Below are 18,546 nucleotides of genomic sequence, written 5' to 3'. Positions count from 1 at the left end.
GGTTCTCCTTCCCGCCATATCTAGCTAAGCTTGGCCATTGGCCAGGTCCCTCCAGGAAGCAGTCCACTTCATGCCCACAGCTCTTGCTTGCAAGTTGCCTGAAAGAATGAGCATACTCAGCAGGTCCAGGCTGGGGAGTTCATAGAGATTCAGTCCTTTCAAATTCTGTTGTGGGATAGTGGTGGACAGAGACAGTGGGCAATTCTTGGCCATTTCCTCTCGTAAGTGGGGAGAAGGAAGGGCTTCACCTGCTCCTCACTCTAGCCCCATAAAGTTGGACTAGTCCAGGGGTAAACCTGCAGTCTTAAGGCCACATGTAGGCTTCTAAATCCTTACGTGTGGCCTTTTTGGACTGAATTTAGTTTTAAGGATTTAGAAGGCCACATGTGGCCTTAAAGGCCACAGGTTCCCCACCCCTGGGCTAGTCACTGTTTTCCCTGGGTATTTCATTTCTGCTCTCATCAATAAGCAGGAAACAGCCAGGGCTCTGAGGATAAAGATCTTTCTAGGCTGAGCACTCTGCTTAGGTTCCATGTCACTCCTCTGCTCAGAAATCTTGAGTGTGGTCCTACTATTTTTCTGAAAGAAACTTCAGAATTCTTTGCCTGGCTTTTAGGGATCTCCACAACTTAGCACTGTCCTCCTTTTTCTGCCTTACCTATCATTACTCCCCTCCATGTCCTCTATGGTCCTGATAACCTAGACCACTGTCTGCCCCTGAATGCACCCTGCCATTTTTGTACTTTTGCCCCTGAACATGGGCATGTGTACATGTAGATAGAAGGGAAGTTCCTTGAGAATACCCAGAACCTGGAGGGAAAAGAATACTGAAACACTTAACCCTATCTTTGAAAAACAAATTGAACAAGCCATAAACGAATTTTCTAAGGAAAAAAATCCCATGACTAGATGTGAATTTACAAACTATACCAAATATTAAAGAACAATTAATTCTAATATTATATGAATGCTTTGAAAAAACAGATAAAGAAGGAATCCTATGAAATTTCTTCTATAACACAAATATGGTTTTGATACTTAAACCAGGAAGAGTCAAAACAGAAAAAGAAAACTATAGACCTATTTCCCTAATGAATATTGATACAACAAAATTTAAATAAAATACTACCAAGGAGATTACAGCAATATATCACAAAGATCTCACACTATGACCAGGTTGGATTTATACCAAGAATGCAGAGTTGGTTCAATATTAGGAAAACTATAAGCATAAATCACCACATTAATAATAAAACAACAAAAATCATATGATTATTTCAATAAGTGTAGAAAAATCTTTTGACAAAATACAATACTGATTCCTGTTAAAAACATTAGAAAGAATAAGAATAAGTAAAATGAAGAGCAAGTATTATCTGTAATGGGGATAATCTAGAAGCCTTTCCAGCAGATCAAGGGTGAAGCAAAAATGTCTATTGTAATCATTACTATTTAATATTGTACTAGAAATGCTAGGTGGTACAGTAGATAGAGTGATAGGCCTGGAGTTGGGAAGACTTGAATTCAAATCCAGCTTCAGATATGTACTAGCTCTATCACCCTGGGTCACTCACTTAACTTCTGTTTGCTTCAGTTTTCTCAACTGTAAAATGGAGATGACAACAACCTGCTTCACAGAGTTGTTGTGAAGCTCAAATGAGATAATATTTATAAAGCACTTAGTACAGTGCCTCGCACATAGTTGGTGCTACATAAATACTTTGTCCCTTCCCTTCCCCCTTTCCCAATAAAACAAGGAAAAGAAATTGAAGGAATAAGTATCAGTAATGAAGAAATAAAACTATTACTCCTTGCAAATGACATAGTGGTTTACTTAGAGAACCCTAGAAACCCAACTAAAAAACTAATCAAAACAATTAACAACTTCAGCATATTTGCAGAATATAAAATAAACCCATACAAATCATCAGCATTTTTTGTATATTACCAACAAAATCCAGCAGGAAGAGACAGACGGAGAAATTCTATCTAAAATAACTATAGATAGTATAAAAAATTACTGGCCACAGCACACATGGGAACTATATGAACAACAATTACAAAACACTCTTCACAGAAATAAAGACATTCCAATAATTAGAGAAATATTAATTACTCACGGAAGGCTGAGCCTCAATATGACCTCTATGTAACAAAAATGACATTATGAACTAAATCAATTTACTTATAAGGTGTCATACCAATCAAACTACCAAAGAATTACTTTATAGTGCAAGAAAAAAATAACATTCATCTGGAGGAATGAAAGGTCAAGAGTATCAAGTGAATCAATGGGAAAAAAATGGAAGGAAGAGGGCTAGCAGAACAAGATCTGAAACTATACTCACAGATCTATAATCAGCAAAACAATTTGGTAATGAGTAGAAATAGAGGTTGATCAGTGGAACAGATTAAATCCATAATATACAGAAGCAAATGAGCACAGTAACTTAGTGTTTGATACATCAAAAGATCCCAGGTATTGGGGGGAAGAACTCACTGTTTGACAAAACCTCTTCAGAAAACAGGAAAGCAGTCTGTCTGAAAGTGGGCATAGACCAATATTTCATGTTGTGCACCAAGACAAGCTCAAAATGGGTACATGATTTAAACATAAAGGGTGATATCATAAGCAAATTAGTGGAACATGGAAGAAATCACTGGTCAGATCTATGGACTGGGGAAGTGCTCATGACCAAACAAGAGACAGAGATGTTCATAGGAGGTAAAAAGGATAATTTTGACTATATAAAATTAAACATTTATGCAAGCAAAACCAATGCATCTAAAATCAGAGGAAAAAACCCAGGAAACTGGGAAAAAAATCTTTGCAGCAAGTTTCTCTGATAAAGTAAGTTTTTCATTTCTCAAATATATAGGGAATGGAGCTAAATGTATAAGGATGAAAACCATCCTCCAATTCATAAATGGTCAAAGGATATAACAGGTAATTGTCAGAGGAAGAAATCAAAACTATCATTAGCCATATGAAAACATGCTCTAAATCACTAATAATCAGAGAAATGCAAATTAAAACAGGTATCACTTCATATCCATCAGATTGATTAAGATTACAAAAAAGGAAAATGATAAATGTTGGAAGGGATGTGGGAAAACAAATACACTAAGGTCCTATAGATGGAGCTGTGAACTAGTCTGACCATTCTGGAAAGCAATTTGGAACTATGTTCCCAAAGCTATTAAATTTTATGTAGCTTTTGACCCAGCAATATCACCAACAGGCATGTACCCCAAAGAGATCAGAGGAAAGGGAAAGGACCCACATGTACAAAATATTTATAGCAGCTTTCTGTGGTAGTAAAAAACTAGAAACTGAGTGAATACCCATCAATTAGGGAATTAGCTGACCAAGTTACAGTACATGAATGTGATGGAATACTATTGTGCTATAAGAAATTATGAAGGATGACTTCAGAAAAACCTGGGAAGATCTGTATGAACTGATGCAAAGTAAAGTCAGCAGAATAATTTCTATAGTAAAAGCAATTTTGCAAAGATAATCTATTCTGAAAGATGTAGTAACTCTGATGAACACAAAGACCAACCATAGTTCCAAAGGACTTGTGATGGAAAATCCTACCTACCTCCAGATAGAGAACTGATGGACTCAGAGTAAAGATCGAAGCATAGTTTTTTTCTTTCTCTTTTTTGGACATGGCTAATATGGAAATTTGTTTTGCATGACTATACATATTTGTAGTGGGTTTTGTTTTTCTTGGGGCAGCTAGGTGGCACAGTGAATAGAGTGCTGGGCCTAGAGTCAGGAAGAATAATTTTCTTGATTTTAAATTTTCTTGATTTTAAATTAAATTTAAATTTAAATTTTGCCACACTTACTAGCTGTGTGACCCTGGGGTAAGTCACTTAACCCTGTTTGTCTTTGTTTCCTCATCTGTAAAATGAACTGGAAAAGGAAATGGTAAAACCCTGCAGTACCTCTGCCAAGAAAACCCCAGATGGGGTCACAGAGAGTTGGACATGACTAAAAAATGACTTTACAAAAAAATTTTTTTTCTTTCCTTTGGAATTGAAAATTTGGAATTAAAAAAAAAGAATCTCTGTGTTTCACCAAATAAAATAGTAAAATTAAACATTTAAAAACAAACAAAAAAGCATTTAAGGGAAGACACAGTCACAATTTGCAGGATTAGAAGGTACAGGATGTTGTGATTTGCATTATAAATAGCATACCCTTATGACTAAAATCACAAATCTATCAAAGCATACATATGTATCTACCATCCTACTAGACTGTAAGCTCTATGGAGGCAGGCACAGGGCCTTGGATAAACTTTTTATGTCCTTTATCCCTAGTTCAGCGCTTTTCACACAATGAGTACCAAGTGAATGCTTGTCCTTGCTGGGTCCTGGGGGGTGGACAGCAGCAGTAAGGGCTGCCCAGTCTCAGAGATTGCTAGAGGCCAAAGGCTGAGAGGTATCTGAGGAGCTACTATCACCTAGCCATGATCCCCTACCAGAGCACTGCAGTTGAAAGAGGACTTGAAGGCCATATAGACCAACCTTCTCATTCATTCTACAGATGAAGAAACTGAGGCCCAGATAGGAGACATGACTTGCAAAGGTCCCATAGCTATTAAGTGTTAGAGACCAGATTTAACCCAGGTCATTTGATTCAAAACAGCAATTGGCTTTTCCAGGAAGAGTCCAGATGTTGAGGGGATGATGAGAGGGGGTGAAAACTCGAGGGCTCATGACATAGTCAAGGGTTAAAAGGTTTTGACTCTTACTTGTTGGTTCCAAGAAACTTTCTTATAAACTATAGTAAGAGCAATCAAATTAAATTGTGTCATATTATCCTGGAACGTCGGAGCTGAAAGGGGCCTTAGACACCATCTAACCCAACCCCTCAGTCCACAGACATGGAAACGGAGGCCTAGAAGGGATATAGCATTTACACGAGGTTGCACAGCAAGTGTTAGGGCCAGGATTTGAACCCAGGCATTCTGATTCCAAATACAGTGCTTTTTCTATTATTCTTCTTATCCATTCTATAGATGTCGTTGTTCAGTCATTTCAGTCATGTCTGACTCTTTATGACCCCATTTGGGGGTTTTTTTGGCAAAGATATTTGACCATTTCCTTCTCCAGCTCATTTTACAGAAGAGGAAATTGAAGTAAGGAGAGTTAAGTGACTTGCCCAGGGTCACACAGCAGGTAAGTGTCTGAGGCCAGATTCGAACTCAGGAAAATGAGTCTTCCTGCTTCCAGGCCTAGCACTCTTAACTGCCCATTTTATAGATGAATAAACTGCTATTCCTCCACAACTGGAATTATACCATCCTCATCTCCGCCCACTGAAATGCTTCTCTGCCTTTGAGGAGCCACTTAGGTGCCACCTCCTCCATGAAGCTTTCTTGGATTCCTCCATGTGAAAATAATATCTCTTCCTTGAATTTCCCTAGAATAGCTGGTCTCTAGAGCTCCCCTTTACCCCTGTGTGATGCTCCGAGTATCGTAGTTGTTTGTGTTTATGTTGTACTGCCCTCAGTGGCCCTCAGTGAAGGTTGGACTGTATGTTGTTTTTCATTGTTGTAGCTGCAGCACTGCACAAGTTTAATAAATGTTGATGATGTTTAAAAAATAGTTGTATAGAAGTAAGTTACCCAAGGCCACCCAGCTGGTAAGCAGCCAAGTCAAGCCTCAGACCCAGGCCTCTTTACTCCAAGTCTGGGGCTCCTCTCACCCCTGAACGCTCTTGTCCCAGCCTCTGTGCTGACTTCCTAATCAGAGCTGTCCTGATCAAATCCCCGAAACCCATCAGGACCCAGGGATCTGGGGCTGCTGAGGGAGCTCACTCCCCTGCAAGGCTGCTGATCAGACTGCAGAGATCTCTCAGAGGAATGGTACGGGGGCCAGAGCAGGGAGGGTGACAGGGGAAGGAGAAACAGCCACACCTACCCCCTCCCCTTCCAAACAGAAACTGTGGCTTGATAGGAGATTCCTTCATCTCTCTCTCTCTCTTTCCCTGTCAGCTAGAATCCTTCTCTCTTTCCTAGACCCAGCTCAGGCCTCTGAATGAAGCCATTCCTGATCTACCCAGACCCATGTGACCTCTTCTCCTCTGGCCTCTCATTCTTCTCTGGCTTCTCCTATGCAATTACATGGAGCTTTAAGGACTGGAAGGCACTTCACACTGTCATCTCACTTGATCCTTTCCAGCAACCCTGTGAAGTGGGTGCTATTGTTATCCCCATTTTACATACTAGGAAACTGAGGCACAGAGGTTACGTGACTTGCCCAAGGTGATATAGCTAGTAAATGTCTGAGGCAGGATTTGAATTCAGGTCTTACTGATGCCAAGTCCAGCATTCTATACCACCTAGTTGCCATTAGAAGTTCTACTGTTATTTATTTTTAAAAATAAGTTTTTATTGATTTCTTCTGTTTCTTATATCAGAGTTATCCCCAATATCCTTTCTTCTCTCCTGCCATTGTTCCTTATATGTATACCACACCCCATCTAGGAGGCTGTAAGTCCCTGAAGGTCAGGGGCTATGCTGGTTGTTTCACATCTTTTATCTCCAGGGTGACCCCAGGGCCCTGCACACAGTAGAAGCAGATAAATATTTACTATTTATTAGCACATTTATTATTTCATTATTATAACAGCATATTTATTAGCATATTATATATTATTTATTAGCATACAATATGACAATATTACTTATTAGCACAATACATGCTAATAAAAATATAATAGATGAATCAAGTTGGATTTTTTTTTTTGAAAGCCCTGAGTGGCCCAGAAAACTTCTGAGTAAGTGATCACCTTGGGAAAAACAAAAGCGAAAAGCTTCCCACTTTCCTCTAGTCTTGCTTTTTTCCTTCCAGTCTTTCTGGTGTGGAGGCTGTCTAAGATCAAAGCTCAATGATCACGGGCTCTTGGGAGTGCAATATATCCAGGAGGAATAGCACCCAGACCCCATACCGCCTTAGAGTCATGGGAATGAACAGTCGAGGACAGTTTTACCTGCTGCAAAGCATCTCACATCTTCTCTCCACCCACAGAGCTGCCGCTCCAGGTAAGGCTCTCATCATCTCTCATCTGGACCATTACAATAGCTTCCTCATTGGTCTCTCTGCTTCCAGACTCTCTCCTCTCCACTCCACTCCATCCTCTACAGCGTTTCCAAAATAACCTTCCTAAAGCACAGGTATTGACTCTTTTGGTCAGGAACCTTTGGTGGTTGTCTCTCTCGACTCTGGGATAAAATACAAACTCTTCAGCTTACTCTAATGTTCCAGACGACTGGCCTCCCTACTGTTCCAGGTCCTTCCGTTCTATCTTTGCACAGGCCATCCCCTAGGCCTGGAACGCACTTCCTCCTCACCTCCACCTCCTTAGTGTTCTTCAAGGCTCAGCCAGGCCTCTTCCTGTGCAAAGCCTTCCCTATTGGACTCTGAGCTCTTTCAGGGTAGAGACTGTGTTTTAGCCTTTCCTTCTATGCTCTGTGCTTTGCACAATGATGGTATATAGTAAGCATTCAATAAATGATTGTTGTTGATGGCAATAATGTTTAGCCTTCTCTTCTTCCTTGAATTTGTGCGCCTTCTCCCCACCCTTTATTTTTTTGTCTTTTTTGCTAGGCAATGGGTTTAAGTGACTTGCCCAGGGTCACACAGCTAGTAAGTGTCAAGTGTCTGAAGCCGGATTTGAACTCTGGTCCTCCTGACTCCAGGGCTGGTGCTCTATATACTTTGACACCTAGCTGCCCCTACCCTTTAGACTGCAACCCCCCTGAGGACAAGGATGGGTTCATTTTTGTCTTTGTTTCCTCACAGCATTGCATAGTGCCTAGCACATAGTAGGAGGTTAAATTGAACCTTGTTGGATTGGTTTGAATCTAAAAGTCAACAACTTCTCCGTATTCATGAGTGTCTGGCATTTCTAAGTTTTAGGAACCTGAGAATATCATAGCACTAAGACAGTTATTGAAAATATTCCCCACAGCACCATGAGAAATCTGGTGGACCTGATGGGCTACTGGTAAGCACCCTATTACCTTAATACTGTCTTCGTAGACTTGTGTTTGACTATAGACTATATTCATAGGTTATCTTTGAATTTGAATGTATATTGAATTCAAAATTTTATAAATTAGCCTCAGACTGCTAATTAGGAGAAAAGCCCGAATATCAAACCTAGAGGAAAGACTATCACAGGCCCTTTGCTAAATCTCAGAAGCACCAACCAGGGGCTAGCGTAAGAACGCCAATAAGAGTGGGTCTCCCATGTGAGCTGTTCCTGGTTTGTCCTTCTCCTCTCCTCAGGAGGCACGAGTTTGCAGGCTGCATTTTCTCATGTTCCCAGCAGCAGCTTCGCTGGCCTGCCAGGACCATGAGCCAGGCGGGGCTCTGCATGCTGAGCCCCAAGGCCACACTGAATGGGATGCCATATTATTAATAGGAGCCAATGATTCCAAGGAAAGAAAGCAATCGTTCCACTGTCCTTGACCCTTGGCAGACCATAGAACATCTAATAATAAGAGATTTTTAAAGTTTGCAAAGCACTTTGCAAATATGATCCCATTTGATGCCCCAGACAACCCTATGAGGTAGGTTCCTATTTTACAGATGAGGAAACAGATTAGAAGAAGATAAATGACTTGGCTAGGGTCATATAGCTAGTAAGAATCTAAGGCAGGATTTGAACCCCACTTTTCCTGACTCCAAGTCCAGTGCTCTAGTTTGGGATATCACAGTTCAAGAAGGACATTGGGGCAGCTAGATGGTGCGGCGGATAGAGCTCCGACCTTGGAGTCAGGAGATCCTGAGTTCAAATTCGGCCTCAGACACTTGATGCTTACTAGCTGTGTGACTCTGGGCAAGTCACTTAACTCTGATTGCCTCACCAAAAAGCAAAAACTAAAAAAAAAAAAAAAGGGACATTGACAAGCTGGGGCTTCTTCAGAGGAAGGCAACCAGAATGGGAAGGGGCCTAAAAAGCATACGAAAATCATTTGAAGAACCTGAGAATGCTCCTGGAAAAAAGACATTATCTGTAAGCGTATTATAGTCTTGTCCCTACCCCTATTACTAGAATGAAAATGTCTTCATTCTGTCTTTGTATCACCAGTGGCCAGCACTGTGTCTTGGACACAGTAGGTGCTTAAGGGTTGATCTGCATTGAGTTTAGGGGGTTCATGATAACTGACTTCGAGTAGGGCTCTCCTAGGGGAGAGGGATTGCGCTATTTAGGGTGGTTCCAAAGGGCAGAGCTAGGAACAATGGATGTAAGTTAGAGCACAGCAGATTTTGGCTCAATTTAGGGAAGAACTTTCTAAGGACTGAAATGGGGTGGGGTGAGCTTCCTGTCATGGTGGTCTTTGGATGGATACTTGCTGAGGATGATGCAGAGATTTCCTGATCATATATGACTTGGACAAGATGTCCTCTGAGGTCTGAGATTCTGGGATTCTATAAATAAAGCCCCCACCGCTCTGCCTCCCCCAACAGTCTAGTTTCTTATTCCCCAAAAGGGGAATTTTCAGATTACTATTTCTCCATCACAGACTAAGGAACACAATTAGCAGCCTCACAGTTGCCCCTAAGTCAAGAACAACTGAATGCTAGGTTCCCTTACTGGCCTTTGTTGACTTTTGCTTGAATCCTAGATGTAGGTAGTGGCCAGAACTAAACACAGTACATCATATGTGGTCTGACCAGAGCAGAGGACAGTGAAATCATCACTGCCCCTTTTTTTGGACACTGGCTTCTGTGGATATAGCATGATTCTGATATATCTTTTTTTTTTTACTTCCATATTAGATTGCTAACTCGTACTGAGCTTGTGGTCCACTAAAACCTTCAAGTCCTTTTCATATAAACTGTCATATAGCCACATAGCGTCCCCTATCCTGTATTCGAGTTGCTGATTTTTTGAAGTCAACAGCTGGACTTCACATGTTTCCCTTATGCAACAATTTGAAACTCAAATTCAGAACTTAGAATTTCAACCTATTAGTTTGGTTATTTTGCTTTTATTTCCACTGAGTTGCTAAGGGAGTGCTGCTCAATGGACTAGAATCTTGGCTTTGGAAATTAATTTTGCTTACTAGCTTTGGGGAAGGGGGTGAATGAAGAAAATAATAGAAAAGTCCTTTTCATATTTAATTTAAAAAGACTAGAAAAGTAGCCAGGCTGTGTGTGGACAGAATTTGTGCCCAATGAATCTATTCCTCCCTCCCCTCAAGAGGTGAAAGATGGCACTGAGATTGGGATTGAATGTCTACACTCTATAAACAAGTGAAGATCCAGAGATAGGACTGAACCCATTAGATCTATGGGCTTGTTCAAGGAAGTAAGTTTTAAAAATTGAAAGGGCAAATGTGCTCACATTTCCTTTCATTCTTTCCCATTTCTGCTCTGGGAAATCCAGAGCCACGGGTAACCCCTTCACCTGGCATGGGCCCTCGGGGTCAGTGCCTCAGAAGTACCACATCTCCATTCTCTACTGACCATGAAAAGTTCATTCCATTGCCTTGCCCTTCCCACCTCCCTTGAAACCAGGGATAGGACTATTTCAAAGCGGAAAAAAATAAGTCAGAAAAAGAGGGGCAAGAAAGGACATAAGGAAGGCCATAGTTTGAAAATATAAAGGCAAAGAAGTTATAAAAAAAATTGAATGTTAAATTACCGGATAACCGTCTCGTCCTGCTTGCCCCTGTGGTAATTAATAAGTAATTAATAATCAGACTTTCAGCACAACATATGGCCACATTTATAATTTAATTAGGAGCTTAGCCAACCCAGCAGAAACTTGTGAATGATAATGCTTTACACAGAGGGAACAAAGCACTTTGAAACAGCTGGGCCAAAATAAGCTTGATGGGGAGAAATCCCCACTCCAGCTAGCAGGCACAAGGGAAGCAGCTGAAAAGCTGCGGGGGTGGTAGGTGGGTGACTCGTAATGGGCGCTCCCATTCAAGATAACTCTATCAAGCCTCCAGATTTCACTTTTGATTCAATGAAACTGTATGAGCCTTTACTGGCCAAATATGTGCCCAGACCATAGGCCCCAAACCAGGCCAAAGGCCCGAATCTGAAAGCACCTGCACCCGCAGATGGCTTCTCCTGGGCATGTTTTTACCCTGGTCTCAGTCAGCTGAAGTTGTGTTTAGAAGGAAAAAGTCAGAATCTTGATGTATTTCTATTCTTACCAGATGTTTCCTGACTGTGAGTGGTTAGTCAATCCTTGAGCTAGCGTAGAGGCCAGGATGAGAGAGCAGAAGAAATCTCCCACTCAGCCTGCAGCCTTATCATGACTCACAAAGGATTCTCTGTAAGGGTCATGCAATCACTTTTTAAAATACAAATGACAAATCTCTTCTTGGGTCTCCTGGGATACACCTTGATGAGTGTAACACAAGCAGCTTCTCTGTGGCAGTTAAAAACCAAGCACAGGTATATAGCTGCTGGTCCCCAACTGGGTTGCAAATGTCTTTGGGGCTTACCATGGTGTTTCGTGTATGTTTAGGAGCCTGGCAATTCCTAATGGTGCAGATCGAGAGATGAATTATCTCCAGTGGAAGTAAGAAAAAAACCAACAGAACTCAAGCTCATCTGGAAAGAATTCTATTTGAGGTTAATTTTGGCTAAAGCCAGAATTCAGTGTGCTCTTTGGATTGATTCATCAGGATTTATCAGGCTTTAAACATTGATGAGAGGAATCAACGCCAGACATCTCGTATAGGAAGGAATGAGATGCCAGGGAATCTGAGAATATCCCCCTTAAATGATGCCCCTGGAGGCAGGGGGGAAAAAACACTCAGGAATCTCCTTCCCTTCTCTCTCCCTTCCCCCCTCTTCTTTGTCCTTCATAAGAAAGCAGGAGAGGGCTCTTTAAAATCCAGGGTTAGGGACACATCAAACGGGTATCCTGATCGAAAACCAATCACCTGCTATGCTCAGCAGGATAAACTTCTATACCTTTTGACTCCTTTTAAGCAGAGAGGGGGTGGGCCGTGGTTGCAGAATGAGGCATACATTTTCAGACATGGCCACTCTTTTGATCTGTTTGACTGGGCTGTACTTTTTTTTTTTTTGGTCACAAGACATTGTTCTATAGGGAGAACCTGTTAGTTCTCCCTGTAGAAGGTACAGGAATCATTATGAAGTGACTATGATGTTTTCAAATAGATTATCAATAAATTATTTGAATAAACTTTGAAGGACTTTACTTTCCAATTTGGAGAGTAACATGTATTTTAGATGAAATTGAATTTTCAAGTGGGGTGCCTGACAGGGGGATTCTACGTGAGTCTCTGTGTTTGGCTGGGACATATGACATGAAAGTAACACTTTAAAGGACCATGAAGTTGATAGATTGTCTGGTTTCCAACAAATCACTATGACTGTCTTGAAGAACACAGTCATGTTTCATTTAATCCAAAGACCTAATTAGTCCTGTGAAATTCTTACCATGGACATTCTGGAGTGTGTGTGTGTGGGGGGGGCAGCGAGGTGGGGGACAGGCTTCCGCTCAATGGACCAGACTCCCATGCCTTAATAGACACGAACTCTCGATTAGCCAACTTTGGGCACTGACTGCAAAGGTCCATCTTTAATGTTTCCTGATGCTACCATTTGTATAGTCCAAGATTGACTGGCAGGAGATAAGCAAGAGAACTCTAAATATGTGCTAGTTTTCCAAGGATTACAAACTCTTGGTGGGGGGGGGGGTGGGGGGGAAACAGTTAAACGTTTTTAAAGCCTCTTTTTACTATGTGTCTACAATCAGAAAAATGTAGCCACATCTGGTACCAATTTTCCTTCCAGACACACCTACTCCTATACCCCCAAAATGGCATTTCAAGGAAATGGTGCAGAAAGAGAACAACAATGCCTTATCTTTGGGGATCGTTGGCGAGTGAAATCCACGATACTTACTGCAGGCCCTGCAATGCAAAAACATGAAAGCCACAATTAGAACTGAGTCCAAAGGAAGAACCCCTAGCCTAGCATTCTACAGTTTGTTGGGCAACAAGGCCTCACGTCCGCTCCTAGCAGCATCCAATTGGCTGTGGCAGCTCCCTCTGATGGCTTCCACTTCTGCCTGGCTTTTTTTTTTTTTGCGGGGGGAGGTGGAGGGAAAGGAGGCAATCAGGCTTAAGTGGCTTCCTTTCCAGGTAGTGCAGCTAAGCCTCGTGTCAGGAAGACCTGAGTTCAAATCCAGTCTCAGACACTTCCTACCTGTGTGAGCCTGGGCAAGTCACTTAACTGCTGCCTGCCTCAGTTTCCTCAGTTGTAAAATGGGGATACTAAAAGCAGCCACCTCACAGGGCTGTTGGGAGAGACATAAGCAGTAATATTTGTGAAGCTCTACTCACAGTGCCTGGCACATAGTAGGCGCTTAATAAGTACCTGTTCCCCTTTCCTGTTTCCTTCTCTATAAAATGAGAAGGCGAGACCAGATGGCCTCTAGAATCCCTTCTAGCTTTGACACTCAGGGTTCTTTGAAGAATCAAAGTGGGCTTACCCTTAAAAGTGCGGAGGCCTGATGGGGTTACTGAAGGCCCAACAGCACCAGGACCTTGGGCTAAACCTCATCTGGGCCTCTGCATTCTCTTATGGAAACCGAGGAAGGTTGGGCTGGGTGAATTCTTAAGTTCTCTTTGAGTTCCGAACAAGCACGTGTCCGAAGAAGCAGACTGTCCCTTTACCCCATGAGCCAAGGCAGTATGTTCTCTGCTCCCCAGTCACACAGACTGGGTCAGTAAAGGACCATAAATGACCAAAATTGGAGTAAGGAAAAAAATCTTCCAAAAAAATCTCGAGTTAATTCAGGCTGGAAGAAATGTTTTGGTGGTGATGACTAGGGATGGGTGGTAGGTAGGGGGATAATGATTGGGACCAATCCAATTCATATACATCCTCACTAGGTCCCATTATTTTTGCTTAACTGGAATTTATCTCAGACCAAAGAGACAAGCATGCCACCATTTACTTTCAAAACTTTATGTTGGATAAACACAGCTGTTCATTGAAGAGTCCAGAAAAATAGATTTTATGACTGGCCCAGAAAAGTCTGTAAAAATACAGGTCACTCATACTGACCTTTATTAACCAAGGTGCACAATATGTATATACATATTTACACATAAGAGGCTATCTAATTATAATACATATATAGTACATATATACATACACACATATTTATCAAATCCATGTTATTAAAAGCCTATTAAAGCAGAACTCACACTGCCCTCTAGAAGATACAAAATAAGGCCTTTCAGCTTCTTGGTTCAAGGGAGAATGACACATAATAACAGCAGCTCACATTTCTAAACTTCTTTAAGATTTACAAAACATTTTTTTTGTGCAACAGCCCTCCCTGGGAGGTAGGGAGAGCATGTACCCTCAGGTTATCCTCATTTTTCACCTGAAGAAACTGAGGCTCAGAGAGGGGAAAGTAACTTGCTCATGTATACACAGCTAGCAAGTGGCAAAACTCAGAATTTGAACTGTTTTTAAAAAACCTCAAATCAAGTAATTATTCAAAAAATCAGTCAACATGCATTTATTACAAACCTACTATATGTATGTATCATGACAATCCCAGTTCTTAAGGAGAGGGATGGGAGGAAGGGGTGTGTGTGTGTGTGTGTGTGTGTGTGTGTGTGTGTGTGTGTGTGTGTGTGTGTGTGTGTGTGTGTGTGCTCCTCATGTGAGGGAGAGAAGAAACAGACAGAAACAGAAAGACAGAGACAGAGATAGACAGTGACAGAGTGAGAGGCAAAGGAGAGAGAAAGAGAGAGACACAGAGACAAAAAGATAATGACAGTGAGAAAGAGAGACGGAGAAACAGAGATAGAGAGGCAGAAAGACAGAGAAAGAGACAGAGAGAGATAGAGAGCCAGAGACAGACAGAGAGAGGTGAGACTGAATTTGTTTGCTGCCAGGGAAATCTCCATGTTCACTCACTGACTGGGTGCTGCCCTCATGAGACTCAAATAGAGGATGAATAGAGACTTCAGACAATCACAGAATCGTGGATTTAGAGCTGGAAGAAAACTCGAAGGTCATCTAGTCCAAGCCCCTTATTTTACAAGTGAGGAAACTGAGTTCCAGAGATGCGAGATGGCTTGTTCAAGTTCCTATGGTGAGAGTCAGGGACAGAGCTAGGATTAGAATCCAGGTCTCCTGACTCCCAGTCCTGGGTTTCTATGCTATATTATGTTGGAAGCCCAATGACCCCTTCCTCTGAAACTCCTTTAAATATTTATTATGACACCCTTGGGTCACTGGATTTTCACCCTTTCGAAGGGAAGCAAGGGGAATCCTGATCACCTTCCACTTACCTGCTCCTCACACATGTACCCAACCCAGGGCAGCTTTACATGCTTAATGTGCTTGTATTTTATGCATCATTGTACATTATACTTATCTAGATTTGTATTTTGCCTTCCTAATAGACTGTGAACTTACTAAGGGCAGGTACTTGTCATTAATGAACCTGTATTTCTTCCAGAATCCAGCACAGTAAGCACTTAGGATCACAGATTTAGAACCAGAAGGGGACAATAAAGATCATATGGTTATGCACTGGCCCTGGAGTCAGGAGGATCTGAGTTCAAATCCAGCCTCAGACACTTGACACTTACTAGCTGTGTGACCCTGGACAAGTCACTTAACCCTGTTTGCCTCAGTTCCCTCGCCCGTAAAAGAGCTGGAGAAGGAAATGGCAAACCATTCCAGTACCTCTGCCAAGAAAACCCCCAATGGAGTCACAAAAATTCAGACATGACTAAAACGATTGAATAAGCTGAACGGGGTTCCCCAGGAGGGTTCCTCCGAGCTCTGCTGGCAGCCTCAGCCAGGTAAAATCTGGCTTCTGAAGGAGCATATGAGCTTATTAATCTGCCAGCCAGAGTGAGTTATTTTCACTCCTCTGTAAAAGGTCTCAGACACGTGAAAATTGTTATTACAAATAAAAATTGGAAACATATTCTAGAAGCATCCAAACGGAACGACTTTCAGGGCATGATTCAGGAATGAAATCTAGAAGCTCATGGGAACACAGGCCGAATAGCAGCCGGCAGCTCTGGAAACCTGCCAGGCTGGTCCTTTCCCCCAAGTGCTTTGCAAGTTCAGTCTAAAGCCCCAAAGCCACAGAATGTGGAGCTGGTGGGGCAATATGAGGGGCCGTAACAGAACCTACAGAGAGGAAGCATGGTCTTGGAAGACTGATGTTGCCTCTGTCTCATCTGACCCTCCTCTCACCCTGCGTCCAATGTGGAATGTTAGTCCAACACTAACAAGTCCACCCTGACTATTTGATAACCTATGGCCTTGAGGCCTCACATGGCCCTCTAAGTCCTCAAGTGTGGCCCTTTGAATCCAAATTCAGTCAAAGGGCCGTATTTGAGGACCTAGAGGGCCCACATGTGACCTTGAGGCATCAGGTTCCCCACCCCTGGCCTGAGCCATTGCTGGTCTTCCAGGGTCATTATGGACCTTCCATGGGATGGGAGTCCTATTCCTGAGCCCTACTCTATAGCTATGTTCCCACTGCCTCCAAGAAGATATCCTCCATGTTGCCTGCCCACATGGCTTCACATACTCCCAGGAGACAGCATGGTATAGTAAAGAGAATCCTGACTGGTGCCTGAAGACTTGGGTTTGAATCCTGGCTCTGCCATTTAACATCCATGTGACCTTGCCTCTCTGGACCTCAGTCTCTTCATCTGTAAATGAAAGGGTTGGACCACAGCGCTGCTAAAGTTCCTTCCAGGTCTAATAATCTATATTCTAAGATTCTTTTTAGCTTTGACAGAGAGGAGAAGCACTGTGGTGTAATGATGAGAGTGCTGGACTCAGAACTGGGAAAACCAGGGTTTAGATCACAATCCCACCTCAGATTCTTGTTAGCTATGGGAAGCTGGGCAAGACTTTTGATCTCACTGAGCTTCAGTTTCTCCATCTGGAAGATGGGGATGATAATCACACTTCCCCCGAAGGGCTTTTATTGTAAGGATTAAACGAGATAATGCATATAAAGGACATTGACAAATTTAAAGCATGTAAATGCAAATACAAGCTATTGCTTTCGTAAACAGGCCATCAGGCCAGAGCCCCCTGGAACCACATGAAGCTTGGGAAAACCACACTGGAAGCAGGCTGTCAGGAAGGCATTCTCTGGGCTAGGAGGCGCTGGCTGCTTAGAGGTGGGGAAGGGGAGGAAGGAGCTGTTCCTGAGCACTGTCCGAGGCTTTGCCTTAGGTTGAGACACCTTGGCCAGCTCCCTGGTGCAGCTCCATGGATTCTGGTCTGCCATGGCCACATCCTTTTTGAGTGTGTGTTTTTGTGGGGTGGGGTAGGTGATGGCGGAAAGGGCAAGGTAAAGGACAGCTCAATAAATGCTGATGGATTGATCCTTATCCAATGACCAACAAGTGGACCTGCTCTTGGAACAGCTGAACCATAGCTGTTTCTGTATTCTTATTAGAATGATTGCATTGATTAGTAGCCAGCTCCTGTATTTCCAGCCTGGTCAAGAGCCCTAAGGGTCTTACTACTTTTATTTTTTAATTTTCGTTTTTTGGGTGAAGCAATTGGGGTTAAGTGACTTGCCCAGGGTTACACAGCTAGTAAGTGTTATGTGTCTGAAGCCTGATTTGAACTCAGGTCCTCCTGATTCCAGGGCCAGGGCTCTAGCCAATGCACCACCGAGCTGCTTCACTAGTCTTATTACACACACACGCGCACACCACACAGAGATCTAAATCTGTACTCATTGGTATAGAGCTATACTTAAATTTATATATTCACCATATATATCAATACCTATATTTATATAATCTATATTACCTATAATCAATAATAATTATAATTCCCTAAAATTTTAAAACATTCATCTGAGAAGGGACCTGTAGGTCTTATCACTGTCAAAATGGTCCATAACACAAAAATGGAAAGACCCTCTGCTCTAGACTATTGAAATAGTCTTTATTGACTGACTTAACCTCTCTGTGTCCCAGGCAACTCTGTAGTACTATAAGGGAAAGAGAAGTTGGTGATCTGCATTGATGAAAGAAGTTTCCATACCGAGAATCATCCTCACCCCCCCATTTAAATCACAGTTTCTGGACCAAATAAGTCTTTTTCCTCCCATCCTGCCTCAAACAAAAACCTGTCCTAGTCCCCCCTCCCCCCGCCCCCACCATCTCCAGGGTCATGAGGAGAAAAGTGCTTATTTATCCCATTAGCCAAAGGGAATAAGCCTTTGTATAGCACCTATGTTGTGCCAAGCACCATGCTAATTGCTTTTACAAAAATTGTCTCACTAGTCAGCTCCCTGTGAGTATTGGCTCTGTCACTGTCTGTATTTGTATCCCCAGAGTCAACACAGTACTTATAAACACTTAATAAATGCTTGTTGATTTACTGAAGTGTTAGAGAAACAGGAGCATGAACTGTACATGTTTTTCTTTTTTTTCTTCTAAATCTGGACCCACAGTCAGGAAGAACTGAGTTCAAATCTGGTTTCAGATATGTAACTAGCTG

General features: G+C 42.2%; 1 protein-coding gene across 1 annotated transcript in view; it reads right to left on the bottom strand.

Moving 5' to 3' along the window:
* The window catches only part of COL23A1 (collagen type XXIII alpha 1 chain), a 469,247-nt gene that overhangs the window by 90,650 nt on the left and 360,051 nt on the right, over positions 1–18,546 (bottom strand). Inside the window, exons 4-5 of the mRNA XM_020998825.1 lie at positions 12,931–12,938; positions 10,679–10,705 (exon numbers count right to left, since the gene is read on the bottom strand). Coding sequence (XP_020854484.1) covers positions 10,679–10,705; positions 12,931–12,938 — 35 coding nt within the window. The remainder of the gene's footprint in view (positions 1–10,678; positions 10,706–12,930; positions 12,939–18,546) is intronic.

The sequence above is a fragment of the Phascolarctos cinereus genome, unplaced genomic scaffold (assembly GCF_003287225.1).
Source record: "Phascolarctos cinereus isolate Bilbo 61053 unplaced genomic scaffold, phaCin_HiC Scaffold_2;HRSCAF=192, whole genome shotgun sequence".
Classification (NCBI taxonomy): domain Eukaryota; kingdom Metazoa; phylum Chordata; class Mammalia; order Diprotodontia; family Phascolarctidae; genus Phascolarctos; species Phascolarctos cinereus.
This window is presented reverse-complemented; position numbering and strand designations above follow the sequence as displayed.